This window comes from Narcine bancroftii, chromosome 7, assembly GCF_036971445.1.
Source record: "Narcine bancroftii isolate sNarBan1 chromosome 7, sNarBan1.hap1, whole genome shotgun sequence".
NCBI lineage: Eukaryota > Metazoa > Chordata > Chondrichthyes > Torpediniformes > Narcinidae > Narcine > Narcine bancroftii.
This window is the reverse complement of record NC_091475.1, coordinates 49,414,424-49,434,099: the sequence shown is the minus strand read 5'-3', so window position 1 is coordinate 49,434,099 and position 19,676 is coordinate 49,414,424. Positions and strand designations below refer to the sequence as shown.

At 37.5% G+C, this 19,676-nt stretch overlaps 1 protein-coding gene across 4 annotated transcripts; it reads left to right on the top strand.

Annotated features, from left to right (window-relative positions):
• The first annotated feature begins 17 nt into the window (after nt 1–17).
• cct8 (chaperonin containing TCP1, subunit 8 (theta)) lies at nt 18–19,651 on the top strand. Of its 4 annotated transcripts, none has more exons than XM_069890041.1 (15): nt 19–177; nt 1,259–1,349; nt 1,437–1,516; nt 2,646–2,795; nt 7,309–7,489; nt 8,336–8,397; nt 9,076–9,213; nt 11,085–11,263; nt 11,784–11,850; nt 11,925–12,012; nt 14,210–14,325; nt 15,819–15,890; nt 15,976–16,140; nt 16,935–17,054; nt 19,428–19,651. In XM_069890041.1, exons 1-15 carry the CDS (start codon nt 118–120, stop codon nt 19,503–19,505), a joined length of 1,647 nt encoding a protein of 548 aa, XP_069746142.1. In that variant the 5' UTR covers nt 19–117; the 3' UTR covers nt 19,506–19,651. The 4 variants fall into 4 exon arrangements, with proteins under 4 accessions (XP_069746143.1, XP_069746142.1, XP_069746145.1 ...); XM_069890044.1 differs by lacking the exon at nt 19–177 and adding an exon at nt 942–1,018; XM_069890042.1 differs by lacking the exon at nt 9,076–9,213 and having other exon boundaries at nt 18–177.
• The last annotated feature ends 25 nt before the right edge of the window (nt 19,652–19,676 follow it).

Here is a 19,676-nt window from a genome sequence, read left to right as displayed (position 1 = left end):
ACGTCACCCTAAAGTGCAGTTGCGTTGACTGCTGGGAAGAAGGTCGGCAGCGTGTCGCCAGTGGTTTTCCCCATCTTGCTTCGTGCGCCGTGAATCGACGGATTGGTTTTATTGAAAATGGCTATGCATATCCCCAAGGCTCCGGGCTTTGCCCAGATGCTAAAAGAGGGCGCGAAGGTGAGTGTGTGGAGCATGCGGCGGGGAAGGGAGGAGGCGCTCATTCAGAAGTGAGTGTGAGAAGGTTCCAGAAAGGCTGAATGATGGGGGAGTGGAAGGCGGCCTCCCCGGCTGAGGGTGGATAGGAGAAAGGACACTGACCGTCGGCCAGGGGTTGCGCACCCGCAGCTGGATCAGACGGGAGGGGGCCGGCCTGGCTGAGACCGCGGGCGGGAGGGGGCCGGCCTGGCTGAGACCGCGGGCGGGAGGGGGCCGGCCTGGCTGAGACCGCGGGCGGGAGGGGGCCGGCCTGGCTGAGACCGCGGGCGGGAGGGGGCCGGCCTGGCTGAGACCGCGGGCGGGAGGGGGCCGGCCTGGCTGAGACCGCGGGCGGGAGGGGGCCGGCCTGGCTGAGACCGCGGGAACGTGGATGCAGATGTTACCCTTATGCAGTGAAAAAGGGAAATAAAGCACAAGAAACTCGAGATGGGATACCGGATTGTGGATGGGATCAAGGAAGAAGCTGTAGTGAAGTGTAGCGGAAGGAAGGCGATCTACAGGGATGGGCAAATACATTGGGAAAGGACATGAAGCAGAACTGGAGATACATTTGTAGTTTGGAGGTGACGTATTTCAACATTTTACCAATATTAGATTAAAGGGAAACCACCTTTATAAATATGCCATCACATCAAACTTTGTCAATTTAGTTTTTCTTGGACTGGTGAATTTAGAGATCAGAACCAAAATAGTTTTGGCTTGCAATCTACAGCCGTGAATTTTGGATACTGCTTCGATAATCATTCACTGTGGAAAATCACCAAGATTCTTGGTGGAAATTGACGGGCCCTCTGCAAGGAAAGTGAGTGATCTATTTTGTGGCACTGACAAAATGATAAGTGCAAATCTTTTGTGAGGGAGACATGGCATTACATGTGGAAATCACTAGTTAGAATTTTGAATTTCTTCCAATTCTGTATAAGTTGCCTCATTTGTGGTTCGATGCTTGTAACCTCAACCTAGTGACTGCTTATTTCATCAGGAGAATCCATGACAAATAATTCTTTAAATGTTAATTATGCACTTCTCTGTACTTTTTCAGCATTTTTCTGGATTGGAAGATGCGGTTTATAGAAACATTCAAGCTTGTAAGGAACTAGCTCAGACCACCCGAACAGCTTATGGTCCAAATGGTATGATTATTCAGGTTTTGGTGGTTTGTGAAAAAAGTATCATTGCTCTTCGTAATTGTTGTTTTAAAAAGAATACTGCTTTTATAGGGATGAATAAAATGGTCATTAACCATCTGGAGAAGCTCTTCGTTACCAATGATGCTGCGACTATTTTGCAACAATTAGAGGTAGGTGATTCATTTAATGCCTAACAAACTCTGGAGGTCATTTAAGATTCAAATCTCAACCTGATTCTGGCATTAGTTTTATTTGTTTATGATGCAGAGGCTCCAGGCACTGCCTTGTAAACCAGGGGTTGCGAGTTCGCTCCTCGCTGGGGCCTTATTTCTGTGAGGGGTGCTTGACAAAGTGGTGACTTTTTTGTCAAAGTTAAAGAATTTCATGTATGTTACATTCTAAGTGTCGTATTACATAACAATAATGGTACCTTTACCTTTGTAGTAATGACCAATGAAAGTTTATGAAGACAATTAAGAGATTATTAGATATGTAAAAAGACTGAGAAAAATGGAGGGTTATGGATTAGGAAAATTCTTGCATATGTTATTAGGTCAGCATAACATTGTGGGCTGAAAGGCTTGTACTTTGCTGTAGATTTCTATGTTCTAATAGAAAAGGGGGTAGTTCAATATGCCAGTTGATTGTAATATTTTTTAGAGATGCAGTCTGGTTCCAGGCCCTTCTGGCCCACAAAAGCCTGCTCTGCCTAAATAGGCCCATGTCACCATTTAGCCTTTCAATTCTGTTGTTCCCTGTACAACCTACCATCTCTCTAATTCTTTTCTGAATGTACTTATCAAAATGTTTATAAAATGTTGTCATTCTGCCCGATCTACCACATCCTTTAGTGCCCTCTGTGTGGGGGAAAAAGCTTGTCATTTAGATCCCTTTTAAATCTTTCCCAATTCACCTTGCATATTCTAACGAAGGGTTTAAATGTTAAAATTGCTGGTTCAGTGTGGTTACTTTCATAAGCATGTTTTGTTGCAGTGTAAATTTATAGATTCAGGTGAAATCACTTCAACCTGAAAAAAAAATTGGTAATTACCAAGTCGAAGTAAAAACAACAAGGCATTGAGCCAATCATGAAATAACTTGCAAAGTTTTAATATTTTGGGGATTGTCTAAAATAATGTTTTTTAACTTGCAACCACTACCATGCCTTTTTCTCCATTGACAGAATTTCAAGCTATTTTGGACAGTCTTATGATTCAGATGTGAAGACAACTTCATAAACAACTGAGATTCTGAGTTTTCTCCTCTGGTGACTTAATATTTTTGATTTCTTTACTACAGGTTCAGCATCCTGCAGCTAAGATGTTGGTTTTGGCTTCGCATATGCAGGAACAAGAGGTTGGAGATGGAACTAATTTTGTGCTGGTTTTTGCTGGTGCTCTGCTGGAATTAGCTGAGGAACTTCTGCGAATGGGTCTTTCCGTCACAGAGGTGCGTGGTTTTTTAAACAAAATAATTTAGCTATTTTTTTAATCTTTGTAGGTTTTGCAGTTCCGAACAATGATGCAAAGGATTTTAATTACAGTACAACTCCAATTATCCAAAATAGTTGGGACTGGGCTTATACATTTTTTTTGAGAACTTGTCATTTTATGAAAACAGCGCAGTATCCACAGCAAATCACTTGTAACAGTGTTTAAACAACAAGGGAAGGCTTTTTAAGCATTAAAATAATTAATTTTCATCAAAAAAAATGCTGGCCGTCTTCACTCACCGACATGTCCCCACTTGTGCCGGGAGCCTGGGGTCCCCGTCAGTTTGGCTCTGAAAATTTTTTGGATAAATGAGGATTTCGGAGCATCTGATTTCAGATAATCGGAGTTGTACTGTATATGAATTCTCCATTTAAAAAAAATATTAAATTGTTTGCATCATTATAGTAAAAAATGAATAAAACATTAATCAAATATCCAAGGCCAATGATACAAAAAATTCTCCCCCTCCCACCCAAAAATAAGAAAAAAAACACCTACCATTTAATATACAATAATATTAGCAAATACAATCATTAATTGTTATTAAAAATTACTAATTAAGAGGAGTGGATAAGATAGGAGTGGACAGAAAATTATCCATAAAATCCATATTTCCAAATACTATAAAAATTTTCATCTTGATTCCCTAAATTATACATAATTTTTTCCAAAGGTGTACAATTTCACATCTCATTTTACCATCTACTTAATAACACTTCTCTGTCATCTTTCCATGCTATCGCTATACATTTTTTTGCTGTTGCTATTGCAATACTTTCATATATATAAAAAAAAATTCTTGGTATTTATCCAATTTCAATTTTATATCATTTTCATAAATATCTCCAAGTAAAAATATTCTTGGATCCTTTGGTATCTTTATCTTCATAATTTGCCCTAATAATAAACTCAGTTCATTCCAAAACCTTTCCACTTATTCATAAGACCACACTGAATGCAAAAAAAGTCCCCATTTCTTTCACACATCGAAAACACTTATTTGAATAATAAAGATTGTCCATTTAACTTGTGTGGAGTATTGATGAAGAAAATTGTATTGAACCATTTGATATCTAAAATTTACTGTTTTTATAACACTTTCATAACATAATTTTGACCAAATCTCTTCCTGAATTTGTATATTTATATTTCTTCCATTGGAGTTTTGATTTCTATAAATCTTTTTTCTTTACAGTCTCTTGTAATTTTATATACATATTAGTAATAAATTTCTTAACTGCAAATGTATGTTGTTATATCTTCAAATTGACTTTGTTTAGGGAGTCTCAAATCTGCTCCCAGTCTCTTTTTTCAAATACATTTTTAATTGATAATATGGAATAGTAAGTCAATTAAAGGAACAAAAGATTTTTTCCGTATTGAAACATATTTTAAACATAGAATTCGTATTGAGAGAGGAATTAAAAATTTTCAATGACCAAAAACGTTGTTAAAACAAAACCAACTTCTTCCTTTTACTTTGAATAGTCCTTTATTTGATCATTAGTTTAGTAAAGGTTTACAGAGAATAAAAGATTGTTTCTTAGGATCTTTTTTTCTTTTGATCAATTAAAACATAAATACAACATACATAATGAATTCTCCATCTTGATATTTTCTTGGTGTGACTGAGACTTAAGATTAATAGACATGTATGCTGATATTTCTGAATGGACTTTCATTGCCTTTAAAAATCAAGAAAAGTGACACAAACCATTTAATTTTATCTGGCTTATTAAATTACATTGTCTCCAAAAAAAAATTTAAATGTACAGTTGTCTTTGGTGCTTAATCATACTGATTGACATGTGGTTGGTTCAGTCAAGAACTACCAGGAGTCATGGTTGTGGTTTGACTTGTAAGCTGAAACCTGTGGACTTCCCATCATATCAAGTAATGGACCCCTGATTTGTTTGTTTTTTTTTTAATTTTTTTTATTTTACACACTATGAACCATATTAACCAAAATACACACAAACATTTCCCTCTTGAATATACACACTGTCATTTTTTTCCCCCCTCCCTCCTTTCCACCCCCATCCCTTCCCACTAAACGTTCAACATATACAATAAACCCATTAAACAATGTCATCACACAATGAAAATAAACAAGAAATTTGTGTCATCTACTTTTACACACTGGGTCAGTTCATTTCGTCTTTTTCTCATTCTATCATTTTAGGGAGTGGAGGTCTAGGGTAGGCCCTCTCTTGTGTTCCATGTAAGGTTCCAAAATTTGTTCAAATACTGTGACTTTATTTTTTATTTTTATTGTTTGGCCTGGAAGTCAGCCTGAAGAAAACTGAGGTCCTCCATCAGCCAGCTCCCCACCATGATTACCAGCCCCCCCACATCTCCATCGGGCACACAAAACTCAAAATGGTCAGCCAGTTTACCTATCTCGGCTGCACCATTTCATCAGATGCAAGGATCGACAATGAGATAGACAACAGACTCGCCAAGGCAAATAGCGCCTTTGGAAGACTACACAAAAGAGTCTGGAAAAACAACCAACTGAAAAACCTCACAAAGATAAGCGTATACAGAGCCGTTGTCATACCCACACTCCTGTTCGGCTCCGAATCATGGGTCCTCTACCGGCACCACCTACGGCTCCTAGAACGCTTCCACCAGCGTTGTCTCCGCTCCATCCTCAACATCCATTGGAGCGCTTACATCCCTAACATCGAAGTACTCGAGATGGCAGAGGTCGACAGCATCGAGTCCACGCTGCTGAAGATCCAGCTGCGCTGGATGGGTCACGTCTCCAGAATGGAGGACCATCGCCTTCCCAAGATCGTGTTATATGGCGAGCTCTCCACTGGCCACCGTGACAGAGGTGCACCAAAGAAAAGGTACAAGGACTGCCTAAAGAAATCTCTTGGTGCCTGCCACATTGACCACCGCCAGTGGGCTGATAACGCCTCAAACCGTACATCTTGGCGCCTCACAGTTTGGCGGGCAGCAACCTCCTTTGAAGAAGACCGCAGAGCCCACCTCACTGACAAAAGGCAAAGGAGGAAAAACCCAACACCCAACCCCAACCAACCAATTTTCCCCTGCAACCGCTGCAATCGTGTCTGCCTGTCCCGCATCGGACTTGTCAGCCACAAACGAGCCTGCAGCTGACGTGGACTTTTTACCCCCTCCATAAATCTTCGTCCGCGAAGCCAAGCCAAAGAAGAAAGATTTTTTAAATGATATGTTATTTTTTCCAATGGAATACATTTATTCATTTCTATGTACCATTGCTGTACTCTCAGGCTCTCTTCTGATTTCCAGGTTGGCATTATACATTTTTTTTGCTAAAGCTATCATAAGAAATCTTTTTTGTTCTTCATCCAAATTGAGGCCTAGTTCTTTACTTATATTACTTAGGAGAAAGATCTCTGGACTTTTTGGTATGTTGCTTTTTGTGATTTTATTTTACGCAAAATCAACTAATCCCTTTCACAATAGATAACCTTTCCTTTAGAGAATGGGAGAGAAAAGGGATCAAAAGATTAGAAAATTGTTTTTTGGGAAATAATTTATTATCTTTTGAACAAATGAAATACAAATATGGTATAACTCACAGTACAATGTTTGCATATCACCAGCTGAAAACCTACTTGAAGGACAAATTGGGAAGCAGGCTGAGGTTACCAGAAGGAAACAGTTTTGAATATGTGATTACAGACACAATGATAATTAAAAGATTTATAACAAACATGTATATCAAGCTGCAAGAGAAAGAGAACGATGAAATAAGCTGTAAACCCAAAAAAAAGTGGGAACAAGCTCTAAACATAAAGATTAAAAAATGAAAAATGGGAAAAGCTATGCTCTGGAACTATGAGAAATACAATAAACACGAGGTTACGCATGATACAATATAATTGGTTATACAGGCTATATATCATGCCCCAAAAGTTAAATAAATGGGACCCAACAGTATCAGATAGATGTTTTCGCTGTAAGAAGGAAACGGGAACAACGGTACATGCAGTTTGGGCATGTGAGAAAGTGGAAAAGTTTTGGGAAGACCCCTGATTTGTTGATGAGAAGAGCTATTCATTATATCTCATCCTTTTCCCTTGTGCGAGGGAATGCGGATATAGAAATGTAATTTTATTCCAGAAAGTGATATTTTGAATGGGGATTGATGACTGGGTTTTGAGGAATTATTAATTTTTTTTACTCTCAAGATTAATTTTTTTTTATGTTTTAGATTTTAATTTTAAACTTTATTTTGATCTATTTTTAAAAATGAATCCTTGGTTCAAAAACAATTTTTTAAAAATCCAAAAGTCTTGACAGTGGTGAACAATTAAAGTTCTTTTGTATACAGTACTGCTTTAGTTTTAACTTGCAGCTCATTGGATGATGATTGGTCAGCATCCAGCAAATGTTTGTCCTTGTGGTGAATTTGGGCAGTGATCAGATTAGTCAGGCCAAGTATTTAATGTTTCTTTTGATGTATTTTGCAGGTAATAGAAGGCTATGAGGCAGCCTCTAAAAAGGCTCTACAAATCCTTCCAGAGCTGGTCTGTTGCTCTGTTAAGAACCTGCATGACCAAACAGATGTATCGCCTGTCATTCGAACCGCTGTAATGAGCAAACAATACGGCAATGAGGATTTTCTGTCCAAGCTAATTACAGAAGCATGTTGTATGTATCAAAAATATCGTGAATTGATTTTTGAATGTACAACTGTTAAGACTATAATGTCTTTAAAATCTGCCCTGAATAAAACAGTCTGTCAATTTCCCTCAAAAGCAAATGGTTTGTTTATTGATGGGTAGGGTAGTGGCCAAAGTATGAGTATTAATTTTCTTTGCAAGTTCAGAGTTTGAATGAAACTAAGTAAACTTTTTGTGAATTATATAACTGAATGCAAGCCTGTGAACCAGCTATATCCAAGACCTTTATCCAATTGAAGCATTTAGATTTTATTAAAGTATTTATGTTTATTTAATTGGTCTTATAACATTTGTCTCATAAAGTTAGGATGAATAATTATAGGAGGCCAAAAATAGTGAATTTGGGATTTTTTTTTAATTGTAATGTCAATAGCTAGATTATCAAACCAATGTCTCATGCAATATTTGTGCATGACCTATAATCAGAGGCTGACTGGAAACATTGAACTTGTAGTTGTAGCAATTTGAGTTGGTGGGTGGGGGGGGTTGCTCCATTTTAAATTCTGTTGGAGGCAATTATTCAGAAGGGGAACATTTGAGCATGTTTAAAATAGACACAACTTAAAGTGAAAATTGTTAAAATTCTAGAAACATGTCCTGGTGGGGGTGAGAGCAAGAGGGAATATCCTTGTTCAGTTAAAGTAAATGTTAATGAGCAGATGGGAAATCAGTTGAGAGAACTTTGAAATCTATGGAGATAAATAATCCTTGGTTGAGGGAAAAAATGACATCCAAAATCATTGGAAAGAGAACATTTATTGAACAGATGAGCATTTTGCTTTCATAGTTAGTAACTGCTTTATTTTCCTTTCAGTGTCCATTTATTCAGAAACGGGCCGTTTTAATGTGGATAATATTCAAGTCTGTAAAATTCTGGTGAGTTTTGAATGAAAGCTTTTCTGTGAATTAGGTTATCAGAATTTAAACTTGCCCTGATGAGCCTACTCTTTTAATTTTATCAGTGTTCAACTATGTGCAAGCTTTTCATTTTCTATTTGTATAGATACCATAGGCTGTTTTGGTGGCTACCTTACAGGAAGAATGCAGAGGCTTTGTAGGTGATGCAGAGGAGGTTCACGAGGCAATTGTCTGGATTAGAGAGTATTAGCTATAAGAAGAGGTTGGATGAATTTCGATAATTTTCTCTTGGAGCATTGGCGGCTAAGTGACGATCAGGTAGAAATGTATTTTTTTTAATTGAGAGGGGTTGCAGATAGAGAAGATGGTCAAGAGTCTTTTCCCTCTGGCAGAATATTGGATGACATATCTTTAGGGTGAAAAGGAGTGATCATTTCGAGGAGATTTAAGCGGGAAGCTTTTTAACACTGAGTGAGAGATGGCTGGAAAGTGCCACTTGGGAGATGGTGAAAGCGGATTCAAAAGTAGCATTTTGAGGCATTTAGATCAGCACAAAAAAAGCAGAGGGGAGTACACTGTCCCTGTGCAAGCAGATGATTATTTTATAGTGGTGTCATGGTTGGCAGAGTTACAAGCTGAAGGGCCTTTTTGTGTACTGTATGTGATGTTGATGAGTGATTTTTTTTTGTGCTTCAGGGATCGGGTGTACTTTCTTCATCAGTCTTGCATGGAATGGTATTCAAGCGAGAGACTGAAGGGGATGTTTCCTCTGCCAAAGATGCCAAGATAGCAGTATATTCTTGTCCTTTTGATTGTATGGTAACAGAGACAAAGGTAATGTGCTCTAACCATATTCTACTTGTTAGCACTTCATGAACTTGTTTTCATTCTAGATTATGTCGCAGTACTCATTTGCAAGATGGTCATTGTGTCACATTCCTTCCTTTTAATCTGTAAATTAATGTTTTTAATGTCTGACTTGTAATTTATTCTCCTGGAGTAGAGATGTTTATCTTAACCTGTTCAATAATTGCCTGTATGCTGAAAATAAATATGGGGTTAGTAATTCCCATTGAAGTATTTTTTTGTCTCCGGTTGTCAAATCCTCACGGTACATAATCTGAGCATGTTGCTGACAGAAATGTTTCATTTCCTCTCGTGTCTGCCAGGATTTGTCTTTAATTTGCTGAAAGTGGTTTTATTGTTGAAAACTTTGTTATTTCATGATTAAACCTCTTGATGTCTGCAGCTGGAATCCACACCAAGAACTCATTGTGCTCTTGGTGATCAGCAGCCCATGCCCTTTGTTGTAAACAGTGAGCATTACCCTAGACAGTTCCTTCCTCTGTAGCAAATGCACGTGCTGTACCTGTGAATACCTGATAGGTGATTGTGGTTTGGTTGCAAGTTGCTCTTGTCTGATGTGTTGTGATCTTTATTTGGGAAATTTTAAGGTCAATCAATTGCTGATTATTATTCAAACTGAAAAATACAAATGTGCATAGGAATTATTGATATATTAAGTATTCTTTGTGCTAAGTTTTATTCATTTTTTCTTAGATTATTTTATGAACTATTAATCAAAATGTACTTTTCACTTTTGTCTTTGCTTTAACAATGCAGTAAAGTCCCATAATTGGCATCTCGTGACTTTGGTGCTGCACTGTTTGATACTATTCCTGTAATACCCTGAACACCTTTTTAATTTAGTCCTTGCCATTGTGTACAGTTGTGTCAATAGATTTTTCAATTGAACCGGGTGAATTTAAAGGGAGCATGGTAAACAGTGTCCTGATGAATTTAAATTGGGTGGGAGACACAAAATTGGGTAATGCAGATACTGAACTTTTGTGGTTTCTGAACGATCAGATAACAAAATACCAGAGGTATTCCTGCCCCAGTGTTTTAGAGAGTTAGGCACCTGCTGAGTGAGATGCTGAAACATCCAGGTGTCAAAACATCAGATTACATAAAACCCCAGGTATCTGGAATTCAAGCAACTGGGGGAAAAAAAATTTAGGAAAATAAATTAAAAATTAGAATAAAATAGATTAAAAACTACATAAGGGTAAAATTGTAAATGTTTCCTTGAAGAAACACAATGAATAAAATGGTATCACCCAGGATGAAGAGCTGGTTGATGTCGGTTTCCTTTTGGGTGACTCTTAAGTGTCTCCTTAACCCAGCTTAGTAAGAGTCAGCCCAGTCAGAGGCTTTATCTGTAAACTTGGAAAAGGGGTGGGAGTTAATTAGCTAAAAATTTTATTGTTAGTCTTTTGGGTGGCTCTGTGGAGAGGAGGAACCTGCAGATGCAGGGATGGTTAAATGTTTTCAAAAAAGTGACTGAAAATGCAGTAAAATAGTTAAGGTTTATATATATTCATGCAAGTAGTTTTGTTCAGAGTAAGTACAGTGTAGTATTTTTGTTTTTTTTTATTTTTATTGTTAATGTAGGTGTATTAGTTAGGTATTGTTCGAAAAATCTCAAACCGGAAAATTTGCTCAACCTGCAGCTACCAATCCCGTGGATGCTGAATACCAGGGGTTTTACTGTATTAGATTTATCAGAATTTGGTAGTAATTTTATGAACCACTGTAATTGTTATTGAGCAATTCTTTGCAAATCTTTCATTCCTGGCTGTGTCCAATGTCCAACTTTAATTCAGATTGTGAGAAATGAATACTTTTCTTGCATTTTTTTTAAGGGAACAGTTCTCTTAAAGAATGCAACAGAACTGATGACTTTCAGCAAAGGAGAAGAGGATCTCATGGAGGTTCAAGTGAAGGCCATAGCAGATGCTGGTGCTAATGTGATTGTAACTGGAGGAAAAGTAGCCGACATGGCACTTCATTACGCCAATAAGTACCAGCTGATGGTTGTTAGGTAAATTAATCTCGTTTCAAATTATTACTTTACAAATGCAATTTGTTTTACTATAATATTGATATGTATATCTGCTTATCCATTTGAGGAAACTTTGTTCATTTTAAATTAATATTAAAAACATTGGTTGATGGGTTTGGTGTTCTGTGCTCTCATTCAAGGGTTGTGTAGACAGCAAGTAGTACATTATCAAATTAAGAAGGATAATTTGTCTTAGATACCAGAGAATTCAGATTTGTCGAACAGTCCAATGGTAAGTTAATCTTTTTAAAAGAGAGAGCAGGAAGAAATTGGATGGTGTGGGAGAAATACTCATTTTGGTCAACAAACATGTTTGTGTGTGTATGTGTGTGTGTATATATATATATATATATATATACCAACAATCAAGAGAATTTTTGAATGAACTAAGCATTTATAAATTTGGAGTGATTCACCTTTTGTTTAATTTGCAATCGCTATTGATGATCTCCTCGTGATTATAGAGATAGCATTTTCTACTGGGTTCTGTTTTTTTCAGATTGAACTCTAAATGGGATTTAAGAAGATTATGCAAAACAATCGGAGCTACAGCACTTCCACGACTGGTGAGTAACAATATAAAGTTAATCTTACAGTCACTTTCATTGATCTTGTTTTAAATGTAATCTGAATTTTACAGACACCCCCCACACCAGAAGAAATGGGATACTGCAATAGTGTTTATTTGTCCGAGGTTGGAGAGACACAGGTGATCATATTTAAACATGGTGAGTATTTTGTAATTATGCACTGTGTATTTGTAGATAATGCAAAATTGATGAGATTTCAAGTTATAGGTGGTGTGACCAGATGGAGGAGAAAGTGACAAAGAGAATTCAGGCAAATATGGAGATGTGTGATGACCCAAAGCAATGCAAAATATAAGGAAGATAGTGAATGGTGTGGATAACCAAGACTTTGCAGTGGATGCCCATAGATCAATAAGATGATTTTCTTTATTAGCAGGGCACAGTCTTGAGAGTAGACAGCCCATTGAAGAACTATCTACAATGCAAGTTAGACTACCCTCGTTCTGTGTGCAACTTTTGATTTTTTTGGATTAGGATGTTATTGACAAAACCCGTCAGCATTTATTGCTCATGAGAACCTGATGGTGAACCACCTCTTTTGAATCACTGCAGTTCTGGTAATTACTCTCTCATTACTGTGGAGTAGACAGTTCTAGGAATTAGTGCTAGTCATTGAAGGAATGATATTTTTCAAACTCTTGATGGTGACGTGAAGAAGGGTCTGCACGTGGCAATGTTTGTATGCATTTATTATTTAGTCTTTTAATGGTATTGGGGTTTGGGAGGTGATAATTGTTAAAACTTTTTTCAGAACTGCATTGCATTTTGTCAATGATTTAGCCACGTCCACAGATGATGAAGGGAATGAATAAGGAAAGTGATACTGAAGTGGATTTTACACAAGTGCTGGAGGATTGGACTTGACCCTAGCATCTGCAGACTTTCATGTTTAACTACTGATAACGAAGTGGGTTGTTTTGTGCTGTGTGGTATCAAGTTTCTTGAGAGCTGTTGACATTGTACTCAACCATCTTCTGACTTGTGCCTTGGTGTCTGGCTGAGTCTCTGACCTGCTTTTAGAGTCATGTTATTTATATAACAACTACAGTTGCTTTTTGGTTACTGGGTATGCCCACAACCTTGGTGTGGGACAATGAAGGTAGGTGGAGAGACTGCCTTTTGTTGGATATGGTCTTTGTCACTGTCATGGTGCAAGTGGTGCTTGCCAAACCTTGAGTGCTCTCAGGGTCTTACTGTATTCATGCATGGAGAGTTGCAAGAGGTTTTGGATGTTTTGTAGAGAAAACATGAACTCTGGTTTAGTGAAAAAGTAGTCTCATTTGTAGAAATTGTAGAAATCCTTCCTATAAAAGAGTTATTATGTTTAGGTACTTAATTTATCATATGAAACTTGCAAATAGCAATTGATATTTTATCATTAAAATTCCTGAAAAAGTTTGGGAACTGAGAATCCTGACTAATGGTAATAATTTAGGTTAAATTTGAAGTATTGTGTGCAGGTTTGGTCACCTAATTACAAGAAAGATTACAATAAAATAGGAAGAGCGCAGAGAAGATTTAATAGGATGTTGCCTGGACTTCAGGAACTGAGTTACAGGGAAAGGTAAAATAGGTTAGGATTTTATTCCCTGGAGCATAGAAGAATGAGGGAAGATTTGATAGAGGTATTTAAAATTAAGGGGGATAGATAGAAAATATAGGCTTTTCTCACTGGGGGTAGGCGAGATACAAATCAAAGAGTGAAAGGGGAAACGTGAGGGGGAACTTCTTCACACAGGGAGTTGGTGGGAATGTAGAACAAGCTGCCAGCTGAAGTGGTGAATATGGGCTCAATTTTAACATTTAAAAAAAAATTTGGATAGGTACATAGATGGGAGAGGTATGGACTGGGTGCAGGTCAGTGGGACTAGACAGAAAAATGGTTTGGCACAGACTAGAAGGGCTGAAGGGGCCTGCTTCAGTGCTGTAATGTTCTGTGGTTTTAACTCTGAAGTGAATATAGTATTGAAATATATTTAATTATTTTTTTAAAATGTAGACATACAGCCATTTCAGCCCATGAGTCCATGCCACCCAATTTACACCCAATTAACCTATACCCCTGGCAAGTTTGGAATGGTGAGAGAAAACCAGAGTCCCTGGTGAAGACACAGAGAGAATGTACAAACTCCTATAGACAGCGTGGGATTCGAACCCAGGTCCTGATCGCTGACACTTCAAAGGCATTGCTTCAAAGGCATTGCACTAACCGCTTTAATTATGAGCACACATTTCTTCAATACGAGTTTCCAATTATTATTTCCATGACCTGAAATGGACAAATAAATTCCATTATTCCATTTACATCAACCTTAATTGCTGTGGCTTTTTGCAGAGAAAGAAGATGGTGCCATTTCCACCGTTGTGATCCGTGGTTCAACAGATAACATAATGGATGACGTTCAGAGGGCAGTTGATGATGGGGTCAATACCTTCAAAGTTCTCACAAGGGTACAATATTTATGCTTTACAGAAATGTTGAATAATCCATGAATTTTTGGTACAGGCTGTCCCTGGGTTACAAGGTCCCCAAAACCCAGCAGCAATAGGCATTCACCAAGACAAGTGGCTTTTAAAACAAAAGTTATTTTTAATCAACTTTAAACATGAAAATAGAATTAAATTAACTAACCCAAATTAACCCCTTTTTAATTCTAAGCGCATGTGTATGTAATAAGTGCGTAAATTTAAGAAAAGTTCTTTGGTTCTCAGTTCAATCTCACTTCTTCTTCCAAGTTCTCTGGATGCAGGCAATTCTTATACTATGCACAGAATCCAACATGTATAAAGTTCACCAGGCTTTGGTGCTCGAAAAAAATGTTTACCACTCAGGTAAACTTATAGGGTTTGCAGAGATTTGTTGTTCCAGGATTTCCACAACTGAGGTACCACCATTTATCACTTCAATATCTCGCTGATGAAACTTGCCCTATCAGGGTTTTCCCAGATGGTAACCTCTTTCTTTCCATCCACTGCTTTTGGAACTTTTCATCAGTTTCAACCAGCTCTTCCTGGCTTGCACTGTTCAACTGCTTTTCAGTCACACACACACAAGCTGAGAGAGCTTCTTTTCTCTCCCATGTGACTCCCTCACTTGCAAAACTCCCACCTTCTTCAGCAAACAACAGGAGTTCTTCTTGGTCAAGATGTTGTCTTAGGTAAACAAAACCCAGGAGTGACCTTTCAGTGCACTCTGTCAAAACCCTTGAAGAGAGCTTCCAACAGCCAGTGTCTCCAGACCATTCATTTTATGACCTCAGTTCAATTAAGACCTACTTGTGAAATGTGCTTAGCATTCTCAATTCTTTCTGCAATTATTGAATATGAATTCTTCCATCTTTCAAATAAGATCTGTTTTAAAATGTGTGTATGTAACCTACTCTAAATCTTACCAAATTCTCCCAAATTATAAATCTATTATACCATATACAAATGAGCTTCCATAATATTAAATTCAAAAGCTTGGTGTAAGTATATCTGTTCCTGTGAATGGTGGAAGTATTTTCCTTTTTCTATTTGTTCATATCTGTTTTGTACTTTGCATGTCATTCATTACAATATTGAAGTATGGTGATCTTCGTATTTTCCAAAAATGCAATTAGTTACCTGGGGATGACCTGCATTAGATTTGTTATTGTATTTTAAACATTGTGCGACTGAAAAATGTCATGGATTAAAACATTAAAAATTATTGTATCATATTTGACACCATTTGGTACAATTTCCTTTATAGTTGCATCAGCATGTCGAATGTCAGTTTTTTGTGTCAGATATTCACATTTTATGATCTAATGTACAGAATACATTTAAGGTCAATTGAGACTATTAGATACCTTTAGCATTGAATGCCTTCCAGCAATAATTGATACAAGATGCCTAAAATGTGGATATTGTATACTGTTTAACTTGGTCAGATATACTGTAACAGAGTATATAATTGGCAGGATAAACGATGTTTGCCAGGTGCAGGAGCGACTGAAATTGAACTGGCTAAACAAATCACTACTTATGGAGAGGTATGGAATTTTAAAAATTATTTTATTCACTTTATTTGCTTTGAAATTTTTAGTGATGAGTGAATAATATAACTCTTATTTTCAGTCATGTCCTGGTCTTGAACAATATGGAATCAAGAAATTTGCTGAAGCTTTTGAAAGCGTTCCACGAGCATTAGCTGAGAATTCGGGCATTCGGGCTAATGAAATAATATCAAAATTGTATGCAGTGCATCAGGAAGGAAACAAAAACATTGGATTTGACATTGAGGTATTTAAATAGTTCTTAATTCCCAAAGTAAAAAATGGTAATACTCTTGATTAAGTATCTCAGGATTCACTTTTGGTTTATCACAACAAATAAACAGGTATTTTGTAACCATAAGCTTGTCCAAAATAAAGTGTATCCTGTAAGCTTGAAGGTCTTAACTCTTTTAGTGTAGAAACTTTGCATGAATTGAGTTTATTCTAGTTTTGGTTGATGGATATTTACTGATTTGAGAATCAGTGGACTCTGAGGCACTTCATTATCAAGCTGTTACCATATATACAGGTGCAATAGTTGATATCATATAAAAGTGACCCCCCCCCCCCTATTTTTGACCCAAAAATCTGGTATTTTCCATATGTCATGTTAAAGTTGACCTCCTTCCCAAAAAAATTTGGTTCCACCTGACCTCTCAATCCCCGACCACAGACTCTTACCTAGGCCCTGGCCACCTGCCCATCTGAGCTCACAATGCCCGGATCGCAGAGTCGCCTACGACCAAGCTGTCCGCCCATCTGGGTTCCCAGTCCCCTGAACACAGATTTACCACCTAGTTCCATCTGAACTCCCGATGCCCCAATCAATGCAGCTAGTTGCTGCAGTCAAAAGTAGTAAGCGTGTAATAGTTCACCTCCTAAATTTTACCCTAAAAAAAAATGTGGAGTGTGAGACTTGGGTTGTTATTGTCACACCGTATCATGAGATTTTTCACCTTGTGTTTTGTTCTTCCTCAAGGAGCTAGTTCGTTTGTTTTTAAATTAAATGCTTGATCATTTTCTTTGTCCCATTATTTTCAGGCTGAAGGTTCAGGGTTGAAGGACATGCTTGAAGCTGGAATACTTGACCCATACTTAGTCAAATACTGGGGAATTAAGCTTGCTACCAATTCTGCTGTCACTGTTCTAAGGGTAGATCAGGTAAGTTATTTCTGATGTAAAAAAAAAAAAAAAAAAATAGATACAGTACAACTCCGATTATCCAAAATGATCAAGACTGGGGCCTATATTGGATAAACATTTTCTCGGAGAACTGATAATTTTTTTAAAAACTGCCCAGTAGCAACAGCAAATCACTTATATTAATATTTAAACAACAACAAAGGAAGGCTTTTTAAGCATTAAAATAATGCTTAATTCTCAGTGAAAAATTGCTGGCCACCTCTGATCACCGGGACAGACCCAACATGGCTGCCACCGCTGATCCCCGGGATTGCTTTCCAGGCCAATGGAACACTCACTGGGGAGTCGACGGATTCCTTTCTCCCCAGTCACCGGAGCTGCCGACACCAGAATCCCAATTCCGAATCCTCCCCTAGGCCTACTGCATATGTATACTGGGGAAGCACGGCAAGGTGAGGATTCGGAGTTGGTGTCCAGTGTGCTGAAGGGGAGGAGGGATGGGGGAGGAGGGAACGCCACTGAGCCAGAGGTCCCGCTCCTGCCCATGAGGCTGCTTTCCTTGATAATGCTGGACAAGGGATTCTTTCGACTGCTTGAGGCTGGGAGGTACCAGCACGCAGTTTGAGAGGGAGAGTTGGAGAGAAAAGTCGATAGGGAAGGTAAAGAAGAAATGGAAATAGGGGAGGCAGTTACCTGAAACAAGGACAATTGTCATTCTAATTTCATGTTGGATGAATTTTTTCAACCTGTGAGGTCAGTTTGGCTCCGAAAAAATTGTGGATAAATGAGGATTTCTGATTTTCCGATATCCTTACTTATCTGAAATTCTTTATTAAAATTTAATAAATGAAGGTTTTGGAGAATTGGGGTTGTACTGTATATGAAAATGCTGTTTTAGGTTTAACTGCACAAATATCCGGCCAATAAATTGTGGGCACTAGACTTTTTAAAAACATGATCAATTCTTGAAATCTTCCAATTGGATGGGATAAAATTCTAGCAACAACAATTTCTTGCAGGAGCCAATAATTTGTGGTAACAATGCTATTGGAGTTTTGGCTTCTAACTGTGGGTCCTAAATGTCATCGTTGCCAACAACTTGTGCTTTTAATCAGCTAATTCAAATCAAAATTCTGACTTATTTGCACGTTAGTTTTACTGAACTGAATTAAGGATAGTCTGTTATCATTGAGAATGTGGGGTAAACAATGCCATTTGGGCCCTGCCCCTCAGTTGTGCATGCAACTGAACTCATTTCTTCATTTCAACTTGTGTTGATAGCATTTACAGAGCCATTGTGACAAAATATGTATGGTGTACATGACTATGTTAATTATTGCGTTTATTGGCCATCACTAAATATATCTGCGTGGAACCAGAAATTTACAGATTTAAAGGAGAGGGTAGAGCCTGTGAAATAGTTTGAGGTATAAACTTTAATTCTGTCAGGGATATAATTAGCTCAAGCATGTCTGTCATTGCTGTTTTGGACAAGAAAAGCCATGTAGGGAATCTTGGTACAGTGGAACCCTATTTATAACACGATAGTTTGGGTCCTAAAAATCATTGAGAAGAGAAAAAAAATAAAAGTAAAGCAAACATATTAAAATCTAGTCAATATAAATCAAAACTCATGCTAATTTGGAGTTTCAATAAATCATTATAGTTACAGTTGAAAATAAAACAAATGAATTTTAAATAAACTGACCATCCCTGCAGCTCCAGTGGTGGCAGCCCGACAGCCGAGTCGCATGATTCATCGTGTTATATTTGGATTTGAGATATAGACTGTATAAACTTTTTCAGGGTAATGTGTAGTGTTTTGTTTTTTGTTCCCATCTACACAAATTGTATTTGCAAATACAAAGCTCATAAGGTATGTACAGACCCAGTCATTTTGTAAATTGCAAAATTAACACCCATTACATCAAATGTATTGGATCCTTCAGTATCAATCAGTCTGGCATTATAAATTAAATGTATATAAGCCTCTCGTAGTATATTTAGATCAGCTGCAACAAGCTGACTGGTTTCATTTAGTTTATTTCAATCTAGTTTTTAACCTGAAAACTAATCATCCAGCACTCTGGATGCCAAACTAGGTTTTCTGACTTGGTTTATGATTAATACTCCAGACTTTTAGATGTTAGAAAATAACATAATTATCCAGTAAACTGATCAAGCTGTAAACTGTTATATGGTTATGGTTATAAGGGGAATGTGGCATGTTGTTTAAAACTAGTGCTGGAAGCTGCTTTGGCTGATTAGGGTTTCTGAATGGTTTGATTTTACTGTATAATAAACTTTGTCACAGTTCACTTCCTAAAAGCAGTTACAGAGCTATTACACATTGGATCATTTTCTAACCTATACTCCTGGTACATTTTTCAGATTATCATGGCAAAACAGGCAGGTGGACCCAAACCACCAGCACAGAAGAAAGATTGGGACGATGATCAAAATGAATGAACAATTCTATCAACTTAATGTACTAGTTCAGTACTTAAAAGGCCCAAGTTTCTTTATTTATGCAGTTTTAGTTGAAAGTAAAAATGGTTTCATTGTGCATGGATTGCACTTCAGTTTCTGTCTAATAAAGAAATTTAACAACTAAACTTAGTTCATTCTACTGTTTCGTAC

Coding starts and splice junctions, on each gene's coding strand:
- cct8 (XM_069890041.1), top strand. CDS start 118: ATGGCTATGCATATCCCCAAGGCTCCGGGCTTTGCCCAGATGCTAAAA. Junction 1,517..2,645: donor CTATTTTGCAACAATTAGAG/GTAGGTGATTCA, acceptor TCTTTACTACAG/GTTCAGCATCCTGCAGCTAA. Junction 14,326..15,818: donor CCTTCAAAGTTCTCACAAGG/GTACAATATTTA, acceptor TATAATTGGCAG/GATAAACGATGTTTGCCAGG.